This window comes from Taudactylus pleione, unplaced genomic scaffold (genome assembly GCF_031769625.1).
Source record: "Taudactylus pleione unplaced genomic scaffold, aTauple2 ptg000470l, whole genome shotgun sequence".
NCBI classification, from domain to species: domain Eukaryota; kingdom Metazoa; phylum Chordata; class Amphibia; order Anura; family Myobatrachidae; genus Taudactylus; species Taudactylus pleione.
Window position 1 is genome coordinate 888,899 of NW_028284872.1, and position 15,953 is coordinate 904,851.

General features: G+C 49.4%; 1 protein-coding gene across 2 annotated transcripts in view; it reads left to right on the plus strand.

Moving 5' to 3' along the window:
* The window catches only part of LOC148504048 (DNA (cytosine-5)-methyltransferase 3A-like), a 281,101-nt gene that overhangs the window by 40,632 nt on the left and 224,516 nt on the right, over positions 1-15,953 (plus strand). For both annotated transcript variants that reach the window (XM_088448871.1, XM_088448872.1), the window contains exon 2: positions 8,313-8,595. In XM_088448871.1, the coding sequence (XP_088304997.1) occupies positions 8,521-8,595 (75 nt within the window). In that variant the 5' untranslated portion in view covers positions 8,313-8,520. The remainder of the gene's footprint in view (positions 1-8,312; positions 8,596-15,953) is intronic.

The window sequence follows — 15,953 nt, forward strand, 5'->3', positions numbered from 1 at the left end:
CTCGGCTCCCACACTGTGCACAGACCTGCTTCTCCACTCCGGTCAGCCAGTGAGTGTACAGCTACAGCTGTGTAGTGTTACCTGTGAGCACCTCGGCTCCCACGCTGTGCACAGACCTGCTTCTCCACTCCGGTCAGCCAGTGAGTGTACAGCTACAGCTGTGTAGTGTTACCTGTGAGCACCTCGGCTCCCACACTGTGCACAGACCTGCTTCTCCACTCCGGTCAGCCAGTGAGTGTACAGCTACAGCTGTGTATTATTACCTGCCGGCACCTCGGCTCCCACGCTGTGCACAGACCTGCTTCTCCACTCCGGTCAGCCAGTGAGTGTACAGCTACAGCTGTGTAGTGTTACCTGTGAGCACCTCGGCTCCCACGCTGTGCATAGACCTGCTTCTCCACCCCGGTCAGCCAGTGAGTGTACAGCTACAGCTGTGTATTATTACCTGCCGGCACCTCGGCTCCCACGCTGTGCACAGACCTGCTTCTCCACTCCGGTCAGCCAGTGAGTGTACAGCTACAGCTGTGTAGTGTTACCTGTGAGCACCTCGGCTCCCACACTGTGCACAGACCTGCTTCTCCACTCCGGTCAGCCAGTGAGTGTACAGCTACAGCTGTGTATTATTACCTGCCGGCACCTCGGCTCCCACGCTGTGCACAGACCTTCTCCACTACGGTCAGCCAGTGAGTGTACAGCTACAGCTGTGTAGTGTTACCTGTGAGCACCTCGGCTCCCACACTGTGCACAGACCTGCTTCTCCACTCCGGTCAGCCAGTGAGTGTACAGCTACAGCTGTGTATTATTACCTGCCGGCACCTCGGCTCCCACGCTGTGCACAGACCTGCTTCTCCACTCCGGTCAGCCAGTGAGTGTACAGCTACAGCTGTGTATTATTACCTGCCGGCACCTCGGCTCCCACGCTGTGCACAGACCTGCTTCTCCACTCCGGTCAGCCAGTGAGTGTACAGCTACAGCTCTGTAGTGTGACCTGCCGGCACCTCGGCTCCCACGCTGTGCACAGACCTGCTTCTCCACTCCGGTCATCCAGTGAGTGTACAGCTACAGCTGTGTATTATTACCTGCCGGCATCCTCGGCTCCCACGCTGTGCACAGACCTGCTTCTCCACTCCGGTCAGCCAGTGAGTGTACAGCTACAGCTGTGTATTATTACCTGCCGGCACCTCGGCTCCCACGCTGTGCACAGACCTGCTTCTCCACTCCGGTCATCCAGTGAGTGTGCAGCTACAGCTGTGTAGTGTGACCTGCCGGCACCTCGGCTCCCACGCTGTGCACAGACCTGCTTCTCCACTCCGGTCAGCCAGTGAGTGTACAGCTACAGCTCTGTAGTGTGACCTGCCGGCACCTCGGCTCCCACGCTGTGCACAGACCTGCTTCTCCACTCCGGTCATCCAGTGAGTGTACAGCTACAGCTGTGTATTATTACCTGCCGGCACCTCGGCTCCCACGCTGTGCACAGACCTGCTTCTCCACTCCGGTCAGCCAGTGAGTGTACAGCTACAGCTGTGTATTATTACCTGCCGGCACCTCGGCTCCCACGCTGTGCACAGACCTGCTTCTCCACTCCGGTCATCCAGTGAGTGTGCAGCTACAGCTGTGTAGTGTGACCTGCCGGCACCTCGGCTCCCACGCTGTGCACAGACCTGCTTCTCCACTCCGGTCAGCCAGTGAGTGTACAGCTACAGCTCTGTAGTGTGACCTGCCGGCACCTCGGCTCCCACGCTGTGCACAGACCTGCTTCTCCACTCCGGTCATCCAGTGAGTGTACAGCTACAGCTGTGTATTATTACCTGCCGGCACCTCGGCTCCCACGCTGTGCACAGACCTGCTTCTCCACTCCAGTCAGCCAGTGAGTGTACAGCTACAGCTGTGTAGTGTTACCTGTGAGCACCTCGGCGCCCACGCTGTGCACAGACCTGCTACTCCACTCCGGTCAGCCAGTGAGTGTACAGCTACAGCTGTGTAGTGTTACCTGTGAGCACCTCGGCTCCCACGCTGTACACAGACCTGCTTCTCCACTCCGGTCAGCCAGTGAGTGTACAGCTACAGCTGTGTATTATTACCTGCCGGCACCTCAGCTCCCACGCTGTGCACAGACCTGGTTCTCCACTCAGGTCATCCACTGAGTGTACAGCTACAGCTGTGTAGTGTTACCTGCTGGCACCTCGGCTCCCACACTGTGCACAGACCTGCTTCTCCACTCCGGTCAGCCAGTGAGTGTACAGCTACAGCTGTGTAGTGTTACCTGTGAGCACCTCGGCGCCCACGCTGTGCACAGACCTGCTTCTCCACTCCGGTCAGCCAGTGAGTGTACAGCATTACCTGTGAGCACCGCAGATTCCACATTGCTTACAGATCTGCTCCAACCACTTTGCCTCAGTCAGCAAGAAGTACTGCCATTCATCTGCCGCTGTGTATTGTCACCTCACAGCGCGGCAGCTTCCACGCTGCATGCCAGCGAGTACAACTGCAATCTTCATTCCTGTTCCCGGTCTTGCATCAGAGCTGTACCAGGGTTCCAGCTTCCACAAGTTGTACTCTGACTACAAAAGACTGATATACACTGATTCCTGGCCTGAGTCCTGAGCTCCTATCTACCAGTACTATACTGTCCTGGCTTCAGGTGGTCACATTTGTCCCTGGAGTGTATCCCTGGTCTTACTGGCCTTCACGGGTCACTAGGTGAGGGGTCGCCCAGCACCTGGTCTGTACACCCTGGTTCCAGTCCAGTATCCATGCATATCGCACGTCTGTGGTTCCCACACTGTCACTAGTGTACCTAAGGGTTCAGAGCTAGATCTACATAAAACCCAGACCGTGACATGATCGCTGTTTGTAGTTGTCAATTAGTAGGGAATGGCACCCAGTGCAGTCCGATCATTGTATATCGGCTTACCGCCCGCAGTTGTTGTAGAGCTTGGTGCATATCGTGGAGGTGTCCCGACTGGCTCCTACTGTCCCAAACTATCTCTCCGGAAAATGCAGCTTGTAACGAACACTTACCTTACGCGTTTCTCCACCCAGCTTATAGGCGGTTTTGTCAGAGTATAGCGGAGTGCACCTGGGCGTGTGACTTATTAGCAGAGTATAGGGGAGTGCACCTGGGCATGTGACTTATTAGTAGAGTATAGCAGAGTGCGCCTGGGCATGTGACCTATTAGCAGAGTATAGCGGAGGGCACCTGGGCATGTGACCTATTAGCAGAGTATAGTGGAGTGCACCTGGGCATGTGACCTATTAGCAGAGTATAGCGGAGTGCACCTGGGCATGTGACTTATTAGTAGAGTATAGCAGAGTGCACCTGGGCATGTGACTTTTTAGCAGAGTATAGCGGAGTGCACCTGGGCATGTGACCTATTAGCAGAGTATAGCAGAGTGCACCTGGGCGTGTGACTTATTAGCAGAGTATAGTGGAGTGCACCTGGGCATGTGACCTATTAGCAGAGTATAGCGGAGTGCACCTGGGCATGTGACCTATTAGCAGAGTATAGTAGAGTGCACCTGAGCATGTGACCTATTAGCAGAGTATAGTAGAGTGCACCTGAGCATGTGACCTATTAGCAGAGTATAGTAGAGTGCACCTGGGCATGTGACCTATTAGCAGAGTATAGTAGAGTGCGCCTGGGCATGTGACCTATTAGCAGAGTATAGTGGAGTGCACCTGGTCATGTAACCTATTAGCAGAGTATAGCATAGTGCACCTGGGCATGTGACCTATTAGCAGAGAATAAAGGAGTGCACCTGGGCACGTGACCTATTAGCAGAATATAGCAGAGTGCACCTGGGCATGTGACCTATTAGCAGAATATAGCAGAGTGTACCTGGGCATGTGACCTATTAGCAGAGAATAAAGGAGTGCACCTGGGCACGTGACCTATTAGCAGAGTATAGGGGAGTGCACCTGGGCATGTGACATATTACCAGAGTGTAGCGGAGTGCACCTGGGCACGTGACCTATTACCAGAGTGTAGCAGAGTGCACCTGGGCACGTGACCTATTAGTAGAGTATAGCAGAGTGCACCTGGGCATGTGACCCATTAGCAGAGTATAGGGGAGTGCGCCTGGGCATGTGACCTGTTGGCAGAGTATAGCAGAGTGCACCTGGGCATGTGACCTATTAGCAGAGTATAGCGGAGTGCACCTGGGCACGTGACCTATTAGCAGAGTATAGAGGAGTGCACCTGGGCATGTGACCTATTAGCAGAGTATAGAGGAGTGCACCTGGGCATGTGACCTATTAGCAGAGTATAGGGGAGTGCACCTGGGCATGTGACTTATTAGCAGAGTATAGCAGAGTGCACCTGGGCATGTGACCTATTAGCAGAGTATAGTGGAGTGCACCTGGGCATGTGACCTATTAGCAGAGTATAGCGGAGTGCACCTGGGCATGTGACCTATTAGCAGAGTATAGCATAGTGCGCCTGGGCATGTGACCTATTAGCAGAGTATAGCAGAGTGCTCCTGGGCACGTGACCCATTAGCAGAGTATAGGGGAGTGCACCTGGGCATGTGACCTATTAGCAGAGTATAGAGGAGTGCACCTGGGCATGTGACCTATTAGCAGAGTATAGCAGAGTGCGTCTGGGCATGTGACCTATTAGCAGAGTATAGAGGACTGCACTTGGCCACGTGACTTATTAGCAGAGTATAGCGGAGTGCACCTGGGCACGTGACTTATTAGCAGAGTATAGGGGAGTGCACCTGGGCATGTGACCTATTAGCAGAGTATAGAGGACTGCACCTGGGCATGTGACCTATTAGCAGAGTATAGAGGACTGCACTTGGCCACGTGACTTATTAGCAGAGTATAGCGGAGTGCACCTGGGCATGTGACCTATTAGCAGAGTATAGGGGAGTGCACCTGGGCATGTGACCTATTAGCAGAGTATAGCAGAGTGCACCTGGGCATGTGACCTATTAGCAGAGTATAGCGGAGTGCACCTGGGCACGTGACTTATTAGCAGAGTATAGCGGAGTGCACCTGGGCATGTGACCTATTAGCAGAGTATAGCGGAGTGCACCTGGGCATGTGACCTATTAGCAGAGTATAGCGGAGTGCACCTGGGCATGTGACCTATTAGCAGAGTATAGTGGAGTGCACCTGGGCATGTGACCTATTAGCAGAGTATAGCAGAGTGCGTCTGGGCATGTGACCTATTAGCAGAGTATAGTGGAGTGCACCTGGGCATGTGACCTATTAGCAGAGTATTGCAGAGTGCGTCTGGGCATGTGACCTATTAGCAGAGTATAGGGGAGTGCACCTGGGCATGTGACCTAGTAGCAGAGTATAGCAGAGTGCACCTGGGCATGTGACCTATTAGCAGAGTATAGTGGGCAGCACAGACGGTGTAATGTTTAGCATTACTGCCTCACAGCACTGAGGTCATAGGTTCCATTCCCACCACGGCACTACATGTGTGGAGTTTGTATATTCTCCCTGTGCTTGCTTGGGTTTCCTCCGGGTACTCTGGTTTCCTCCCACACTCCAAAAATATACTGGTAGGTTAATTGGCTCCCAACACAAATTAACCCTAGTGTGTATGTGTGTGCGCATGTGATAGGGAACATAGATTGTAAGCTCCACCGAGGCAGGGACTGATGTGAATGGCCAAATATTCTCTGTAAAGTGCTGCGGAATATGTGTGCGCTATATAAATAACTGGTAATAAATAAATATAGCGGAATGCGCCTGGGCTTGTGACCTATTAGCAGAGTATAGCGGAGTGCACCTGGGCATGTGACCTATTAGCAGAGTATAGTGGAGTGTACCTGGGCATGTGACCTATTAGCAGAGTATAGTGGAGTGCACCTGGGCATGTGACCTATTAGCAGAGTATAGTGGAGTGCACCTGGGCATGTGACCTATTAGCAGAGTATAGTGGAGTGCACCTGGGCATGTGACCTATTAGCAGAGTATAGTGGAGTGTACCTGGGCATGTGACCTATTAGCAGAGTATAGTGGAGTGCACCTGAGCACGTGACCTATTAGCAGAGTATAGTGGAGTGTACCTGGGCATGTGACCTATTAGCAGAGTATAGTGGAGTGCACCTGGGCATGTGACCTATTAACAGAGTATAGCAGAGTGCGTCTGGGCATGTGACCTATTAGCAGAGTATAGAGGAGTGCACCTGGGCACGTGACCTATTAGCAGAGTATAGTGGAGTGTACCTGGGCATGTGACCTATTAGCAGAGTATAGTGGAGTGCACCTGGGCATGTGACCTATTAGCAGAGTATAGCAGAGTGCGTCTGGGCATGTGACCTATTAGCAGAGTATAGCAGAGTGCTCCTGGGCACGTGACCTATTGGCAGAGTATAGCATAGGGTGCTTGGGCACGTGACTATTGGTAGAGTATAGCAGAGTGTGCCTGGGCACGTGACTATTGGCAGAGTATAGCGGAGTGTGTCTGGGCACGTGACCTATTGGCAGAGTATAGCATAGGGCGCTTGGGCACGTGACTATTGGCAGAGTATAGCGGAGTGTGCCTGGGCACGTGACCTATTGGCAGAGTATAGCATAGGGCGCTTGGGCACGTGACTATTGGCAGAGTATAGCGGAGTGTGCCTGGGCACGTGACCTATTGGCAGAGTATAGCATAGGGCGCTTGGGCACGTGACTATTGGCAGAGAATAGCGGAGTGTGCCTGTGCACGTGACCTATTGGAAGAGTATAGCATAGGGCGCTTGGGCACGTGACTATTGGCAGAGTATAGCGGAGTGCGCCTAGCATGTAACCATGTATGATAAGTAAGTTGGCAGCAGAGCACCTGGTGCCAGTTAGTCCACAAGTGGCACAGCGTAACCAGGCTTCATTTTATGTATCCAGCTAGAACAACACGGTAGCATAGTAACACAGGGTGAACAGGTACCGTAACAATGTTGGTTCAGCCTGGAACGTAATGGTATTGCTGGGTGTTGTAGTGCGGCAAGTGTCAGGATGGTGTATACCCCGGTGGTAAGTGGCGCTATGCCCTTAGTAATAGCGGTGGTGGTATAAGGTAGTTGAGGTACAATGTAGGGCTCTGTATGGCTCTTGCGGCTGGGAGTCTCGGAGGACACGTCCAGCCTTCTGGAACTCTGAGGAGGGAAGACGCTCCTGCAGGGTGAGCATGGCAGTAGTGCGTGCCAGAGGTCAGGCCTCCTGCTGCGCTACAGCGGGTCCTAGAGCCCACCAGCTCTGTGCCTATATGGGAATGAGGCAGCGCAGAGCTCTCCTCATCCAGCAGGCTCTGTATCTTATATTAGCCACCGGGCGGTGGGCTCTGTTTTATATAATAGCTCCACAGAATAAGGTCTGTATTGCACACTGGTCACATAAATGGGATCACTGCTGTAATATACTCCCAAAGCATTGTACCTGTCCACCCTATACATGTATAATACACACTATATACCTGTCACACTGACTATAAACCAGCTAAGGGAAACCAGTGTCTCTCCAGCTTACACAGAGCATTGTACCAGCACCGTATAGATGTACAATACACACTATATACCTGTCACACTGACTATAAACCAGCTAAGGGAAACCAGGTTCCCTCCAGCTTACACAGAGCATTGTACCAGCACCGTATAGATGTACAATACACACTATATACCTGTCACACTGACTATAAACCAGCTAAGGGAAACCAGTGTCTCTCCAGCTTACACAGAGCATTGTACCAGCAGCCTATAGATGTACATACACTATATACCTGTCACACTGACTATAAACCAGCTAAGGAAAACCAGGGTCCCTCCTGCTTACACAGAGCATTGTACCAGCACGCTATAGATGTATAATACACATTATATTACCTGTCACACTGACTGTAAACCAGCTAAGGGAAACCAGGGTCCCTCCAGCTTACACAGAGCTGCCATAGAGCCACAGACTGCCAGCTCCTGCTATAAACCATCAGATACACAGACTGACCCCAATCTGGGTTGTTGGCGTGAGGAGGGTGCTAGGAGCCGCTGATGGTAATTTTGTGGCTCGTGGTTCTGTTTGTCATGTATGAAGTCTTGTTTATTATTGGGGTATTATTGGGGAGTGGTATTGCCAATGTCTACTTCTGTTACTACCATAATCAACACCTCACTACGCAGTTTAGTGTAAATTTGTTGCTTAAGGTGTTTGGTCGGCTGTCACTGAGTCGCAAACTGCATAACCGACCGTTTTACATTGGGCAATGGATTCAGCCTGCAGTGCATTGTGGGACGCATATGCTTTCTGTATAAGTTCATTACTGATTGTTCATTTGGATTAAGATTAAGATACTGATTTTTTGTTGTCTTTCACATTTTTCTAGAACAAAGGAGGAAAGATTTGGAAGAAACTCTCAATTGGTGCTTTTTTTTGTAGAACACACAGAACAGTCGTCTTTCTCACTACTTCTGGTTTTATAATCACTTGGGATTTATAACAAGTTCTCCAAAGGATTTCTCTGCGTCCCAGCAAGTAACTCTGCCCCTACCCCCCACCCCCCAGAACTTCGGATTTACGGGAACCTGTTCCCAATGATGCTGTCCAATGGCACCATCCTCAACACCAGCAGCTCCACAACGGACACAGACGTCCTCCAAACGCACAAGGTGAGGCCATCTTGTCATGTAGAACCATCGTGTTGTGCAGGATCCATCATGGGCTATAGGTCCATCTTGTGGTGTAGCTTCCATCATCGTGTGGTGGCAGAATCATTTGGTAATGTAGATATGTCTTGTGTTGCAAGTTCCATGTTGTAATATAGAAACATCTTGTAGTTCTCCATTATCTAGTAATGTTCAGTAGAACCACCTTGTTGACAAAGGACCATCTTATAATGTTGAACCTTCTTGTAGTGCAAGTTCCATGTTATGTAGAACCATCTTGTAGGGTATGTTCTGTCCTGTAATGTAAATTCATTATGTGGTGCAGGCTCCATCTTGAAATGTAGAACCATCTTGTTGGGCAGACTCCCCATCTTGTAATGTAGAACCAACTTGTGGGGCAGACTCAATCTTGTAATGTAGAACCAACTTGTGGGGCAGACTCAATCTTGTAATGTAGAACCAACTTGTAAGACAGACACAATCTTGTAATGTTGAACCAACTTGTAGGACAGACTCAAGGCCCACATACACAGTGCAATTCAAAGTTGGTAAGATGTGTTGTACGATTGCCCTTGAAATTATTCCCTTGAATTTTTTCATAAGCCGTGGTGAAATGGTGTATGATTGATCGTTAAGATCATAGGATAAGACCTGGTGAAATGGTGTATGATTGATCGTTACTATCATAGGATAAGATGCATAGAAGTGTATCACATTGTACTGAAATGATCGTAGATCTCTCTGCAAAACCATCTGATCTGCGATCCAACTAGAGGACGGTGGGGACGCGCATCGGGGTTGCAGAACACACAAAAAACACCTATTTTCATAACATTGGTCTGTACAACCTTTTGAAACTGTTCATATCGGGTAAAAAATCTTACCATGTATGGTCACCTTCAATCTTGTAATGTAGAACCAACTTGTAGGGCAGGCTCAATCTTGTAACGTAGAACCAACTTGTGGGGCAGACTCCCCATCTTGTAATGTAGAACCAACTTGTGGCTTGTAATGTAGAACCAACTTGTGGAACAGACTCATTCTTGTAATGTAGAACCAACTTGTGGGGCAGACTCCCCATCTTGTAATGTAGAACCAACTTGTGGGGCAGACTCCCCATCTTGTAATGTAGAACCAACTTGTGGGGCAGACTCCCCATCTTGTAATGTAGAACCAACTTGTAGGACAGACTCAATCTTGTAATGTAGGACCAACTTGTTTCTGGAGGAACAATTACATTGTGTTACACAAGTCAAGGGCATGGATCATGAAGACTTGATTAATCAAGAATAGAGGGCCTGATTCAGACGCGATCGCAAGCGGGTCAATGTTGGTCCAGTGCGCATGCGCACGACGGAGGCGGCTCCGTCGTGCGCATGCGCGAGACCCGGATAGCGACGGGCAAACCGTCGCTCCGGGTCTCGCTACAAAGGGGGCGTGCTGTCGATGTTGAGTGACAGCACGCCCCCTTTCGTGGGCGTGCTGGTCGCGTGGCTGGCCAGACGGAGGCGTTCGCTTGGGAACGCCTACCGTCTGAGGCCGGCCCCACTGACCTCACAAGTCATGTCAGTGGGAGTGCTTTTGGCTCTGATAGAGCCAAAAGCACTCCAGGGCTTGCGGCAACGAGACCCTACCACAAGGGTCTCGTCGCAAGCCCGATGGTCGTGATGATCTTGACCATCGCGACCAACTTCCTGCCCGCTTGCTATAGCTGTGGGTGGTAACCCACAGCTGTGCGAGCGGGCAGGAGGCCACTCTAAAAATCAGGAAGGCCGGCCCTGATTCAGAGCGAGCGCTCGGTTAGAGCGTCCGGCTCTGAATCAGGGCCAGAATTCATTATGTATTAGTAAGTCCCCTTTGCTATATTATGGCTTCTAGTTACTTGATAGACTCCGTTGCTATTACTATTTATGCAGGAAGTGTGGCTGTACGTAATCTACAAACACAACAGTGCCGCGGAAGCCACTATATTCTCTATGGATCTGATTCACAGATGTCCAAGTGCCGATGTTGGACTCAGTGGAGATTTTTTTTTGCCATTGTGCATGCGCCAAAGCATGACTGCGGCAGCTTGGCGATGGGTTAGCGACGGCGGTTGCAAAGAGGATTTATAGATAGTGACACCTCTGGTGTTTGGGAATGCGTTGGCCAGGGTGTGTATCTTCTGACGCAACTTTTTGGCCTCGGTATTGGATCTGCGAGAGGCAATCTGTGAACTGCGCGCTTCTCTGAATCACGCCCCTGGTTCTCAAACTCCACGTTTTCCCAACAGGTCGTGTTTTCAGGATTATGGTCTGTGGAAGCAGGTGGGATAATTACTGACCCAACATGGCCTGTTTGGGGTACTTGTGGGCTGGAGTTGAGAAACCCTGATCTACGTACATACATGTTAGAGCGTTGTGCCGGGGGCCGCCGTGCCACTTTGAGGCTAAAGTTTGGCAGCCATGTTGCATAGCTGGAAGTAAATGGCAGGACACAGGCGATATGTGTTTCTCAGTGATGACAATGGTGGAACGGTCTGAACCAGACCCCAGAGTGAAAGTCTCTCTGTCTCTTCTTATTTACAATTGTCACCGAGATGGTGAAAAGAGTCTGCAGAGCCGTCTTGGGGGATTGTGTCATTAATTACTGACTCGTTAGCATTGTTAATCTGTGACAGACATCGGGCTCTTGAAGTGATCTAATACATATGTATAGGAGCGACATTGTCTCATGCACTGTTGCTGCTCAGCGGTGGACGACTGGCCCACAGCTGACCCCCTGGCAGGGGGCTCGCACACTCTTATAGTCCCTCCACGCACTCTTGTCATTGTCCCACAGCTGCGGTAAAATGGCTGCCAGTCCTCAGTCCCCTGCTGAGACCTTCTCTCTCCACACTGTGTAATAGTCACTTTACGTGTTGTGTTATCGCTCGCTCAGGCTGCAGTATGTCAGTCATTATATTTTTATCATTGTTATTTGCAAGTGCTTCTGCCTTTTATTGTTGCTGCTGACTACTGCTCTCTGACCATTATTATAACTTCGGATGAGGAGTGCGTACAGTGCGCAGAATCCCTTTACACCGCGCTCAGTAACTGGTCACTGCAGGGAAATTGCGCAGCACAGGGGGATCTGTTTAGTTTCCCTGTCACAGGAGCCAGATGCCCTGGGAAATACATTTGGTGTTGTGCTGTGCGCGCTTACTCTGTATACGCCTGTGCGATTGTCATGGCTGTATGTGCTTGTCTTTCTGTGTACTGGGCGTGTGTGTATACATGTACTGTGTGTATATAGCAGCCCCTCTGTGTGTGTATACATGTATTGTGTGTGTGTATAGCAGCCCATCTGTGTGTGTATACATGTATTGTGTGTGTATATAGCAGCCCATCTGTGTGTATACATGTATTGTGTGTGTGTGTATAGCAGCCCCTCTGTGTGTGTATACATGTATTGTGTGTGTGTGTTTGTGTGTGTGTGTATATAGCAGCCCCTCTGTGTGTGTGTGTGTATACATGTATTGTGTGTGTATACATGTATTGTGTGTGTGTGTGTGTGTGTATATAGCATCCCCTCTGTGTTTGTATACATGTATTGTGTGTGTGTGTATATAGCAGCCCCTCTGTGTGTATACATGTATTGTGTGTGTATATAGCAGCCCCTCTGTGTGTGTATACATGTATTGTGTGTGTATATAGCACCCCCTCTGTCTGTGTATACATGTATTGTGTGTGTGTGTATATAGCAGACCCGCTGTGTGTGTATACATGTATTGTGTGTGTGTATAGCAGCCCATCTGTGTGTATACATGTATTGTGTGTGCGTATATAGCAGCCCCTCTGTGTGTGTATACATGTATTGTGTGTGTATATATAGCAGCCCCTTTGTGTGTATACATGTATTATGTGTGTGTATATAGCAGCCCCTCTGTGTGTGTATACATGTATTGTGTGTGTGTGTGTGTGTGTATAGCAGCCCCTCTGTGTGTGTATACATGTATTGTGTGTGTATAGCAGCCCCTCTGTGTGTGTATACATGTATTATGTGTATATATAGGAGCCCCTCTGTGTGTGTATACATGTATTGTGTGTGTGTGTGTATAGCAGCCCCTCTGTGTATACATGTATTGTGTGTGTGTGTGTATATAGCAGCCCCTCTGTGTGTGTATACATGTATTGTGTGTGTGTGTGTATATAGCAGCCCCTCTGTGTGTGTATACATGTACTGTGTGTATATAGCAGCCCCTCTGTGTGTGTATACATGTATTGTGTGTGTGTGTATATATAGTAGCCCCTCTGTGTGTGTATACATGGATTGTGTGTGTGTGTGTGTGTATATAGCAGCCCCTCTGTGTGTGTGTATACATGTATTGTGTGTGTATATAGCATCCCCTCTGTGTATGTATACATGTATTGTGTGTGTGTGTATATATAGCAGCCCCTCTGTGTGTGTGTATACATGTATTGTGTGTGTATATAGCAGCCCCTCTGTGTGTGTATACATGTATTGTGTGTGTATATAGCAGCCCCTCTGTGTGTGTATACATGTATTGTGTGTGTATATAGCAGCCCCTCTGTGTGTGTGTATACATGTATTGTGTGTGTATATAGCAGCCCCTCTGTGTGTGTATACATGGATTGTGTGTGTGTGTATATAGCAGCCCCTCTGTGTGTGTATGTGTGTTTAACTCTGGTTAAGAGTTACAATAAGAACTGTACTTATTTATCTATGTAATATTTATAAATGTACAGTTTATGAGGTAGAATATATATATGTATGTGGTCACAATTCATGATATATGTATTTAATGTATTAACATATCAATGTATGTGGTACTTATTTATCTCTGTGGTGAGGATGTGTTACAGTGTGTTGGATGCACTGGAGGAAAAGGGGCGGAGTAATATAGGTGGGAGTGAATTGGTTCCTGTCAGGCAAAGAGGATCCGGTGAGAGGGAGGATATATAACCGCAGCAGCTGACGGTAAGGCTGGCCACACACTAGACCAACTTACATCCAACCAGCCAACTAGGTGATGGGTTGGAATGAAGATCTGGTAACGTATGGGAGTAACCGATGATCAGCAATTTGCTCCTAAATGCCAGAAAACAGATGAAAATGGCGTCAGACAAGTTTGTTAAATGTTTCATCTAAACAATTTGTTCAAACGACATTTTTCGGCCATTTTGGGAGCAAATTGCTGATTGTCATTTGCTGTCATCCCTTACCAGGTTTTCATTCCAACTAGTTGACTGGTTGGACAGATAATGTTTAGATGTGTGGCCGGCTTTAATCTGCTGTTCCCTCCCTCCTGTGACCCGGGCAGCCAGTGAGCGGCGATGAGCTGCCGGGCGCAGGGGGGCAGAGCCCGGAGAGGGAGCCCAGCCGGAGCTGGGAAAGAAGGTGAGACAGCGGTACTCACCCTGTCTGGCAGGAAAGGCGGCGTCACAGCAGGTGGCCCCGGCGGCGGAGAGGAGCGGAGGGACCCGCGCTGATGAGGGCGTTCCCTGGTAGGGCTTTTGCCCGGCGGCGCTTGTTGCGAGGTGAGCCGGCGCGCACAGCTGTGAGCTCAGCGGCTGCGGGGCCTTCGATCACCGCTGCTCTATGCCGCTGATTGGGAGCCGGTCCGGCCTGCAGCCAGTGAGAGCAGGAGACTGAGAGGCGTGGCAGCCCCAGTGTCAGGTGACCGGCGTCAGCACTGCTGGTTGGGCTGTGAGTAATACCTGGCGCTCACACAGATATCCCTAGTGCCAGCAAAGAGGCTCTATAGGGACAGAGGGCCTGATTCAGAGCCGCTCGCTAATTGTGGTCGTTCGTTCTAAAACAAGGGCTGGCTATTCAAATGATCCGTTCGCTAATTGCGGTCTGTTCGTGCCTCTAAGTCTGAACGAGCGAGCAAAACTTGCGGTTGTAATTTTGAAAAATATGTCCCCTGGCCGCTCGCATCCTACGTCATGTCCGCTATTTATTAGATTAATCGAGTACATCGAACAGCGTATGAACTGCTCGCTATTCTTGTGGTTGGTTTTTCCTACCGCTATCTTGCGAGCAGTTCTGACTATAAAATAACCCAGTGACGTGGTCAATGACGCTGCTGTATTAATTATGCACTCCCTTAAAACGCCCGTTTTGACCTTTAAGCACGCCTGCGATCTAATTCCACTCCCCCGTTTTCAAGCACCTTCCCCTGTTACCACCAACATACGCCTCATTCTGTCACTCAAAATAGCAGGCACTCGCTATATAGCGTACAAACGATTTTCGGCCGCACTGACTGGTTCGGGCATGCGTATTAAAATCCGTACGCATGCGCAGATGTGCGAACATCGGTCAGAATGAGCGAGCGGCCGCTTACGAGCAGCTCTGAATGAGGGCCAGAGACTGATATCCCAGGATCATAAGGAGGATTTACCTACTAGTACAGTGCTTCTACCACAGCTGTATCATTACATAGACATGTGTCTAAGAGGAGCAACTAACAAACTTCATATCAGAGAAACTATAGATATTTACCTTTTAAGCTGGTCACACTCATAAACATTATCTGTCCAACCAGCCAACTAGTTGATTGGTTGGAATGAAAATCTGGTAACGTATGGGAGTAACTGACAATCAGCAATTTGCTCCCAAACGCTGGAAAATGGACAAAAACTGTTGTTTGAACAAATTGTTTAGATCAAACATTTAACAAACTTGTCTGACGCCATTTTCATCTGTTTTCTGGCATTTAGGAGCAAATTGCTGATCATCAGTAAATACCTCTTTTCCACCAAAAACCCGGGTCCGACCCCATTTACACTACACCTTCGATCTGGGTTACTCCCAGGTCAGCCTCGTTCACACTGAACCTGGGTCTGTCCTGCTAAACCTGTGAGGTCATAAAAAGTGGGAGGTGACTGCTCCACAACCACCAATCGGCTCATTTTAGGCATGACCCAGGTCGGATAACCCGGGTTGCACCGTTTACACTGCACCATTACCCAGGTCCATCCTGGGCCCAGCCCTAGTAGCTACCTGGGTTGGATTGCTGGGTCACTTGATCTGGGTTATTTTTCAGGGACCCTTTAACACTGAGCTGCGACCCGGGTAGACGCAGCAAAAACCCAGGTTTTCGCTCTGGTGTAAAAGGGGTATTACTCCGATACATTACCAGATTTTCATTCCAACCAATCAACTAGTTGGATGTAAGTTGGTCTAGTGTGTGGCCAGCTTTAGACAATATCAGAGGAAACCTCTAATTACATTCTGTAGAGTTTAGGCGCCCATACATCAGAGATTGACTGCAGCAATCGTGAAATTTGCAATCGATTGTGTATAAAAATCTTTCCCTTTTTCAATCGATTGCAGAATTGCCACAATCGATTGAAAAAGGGAAAGATTGCTGC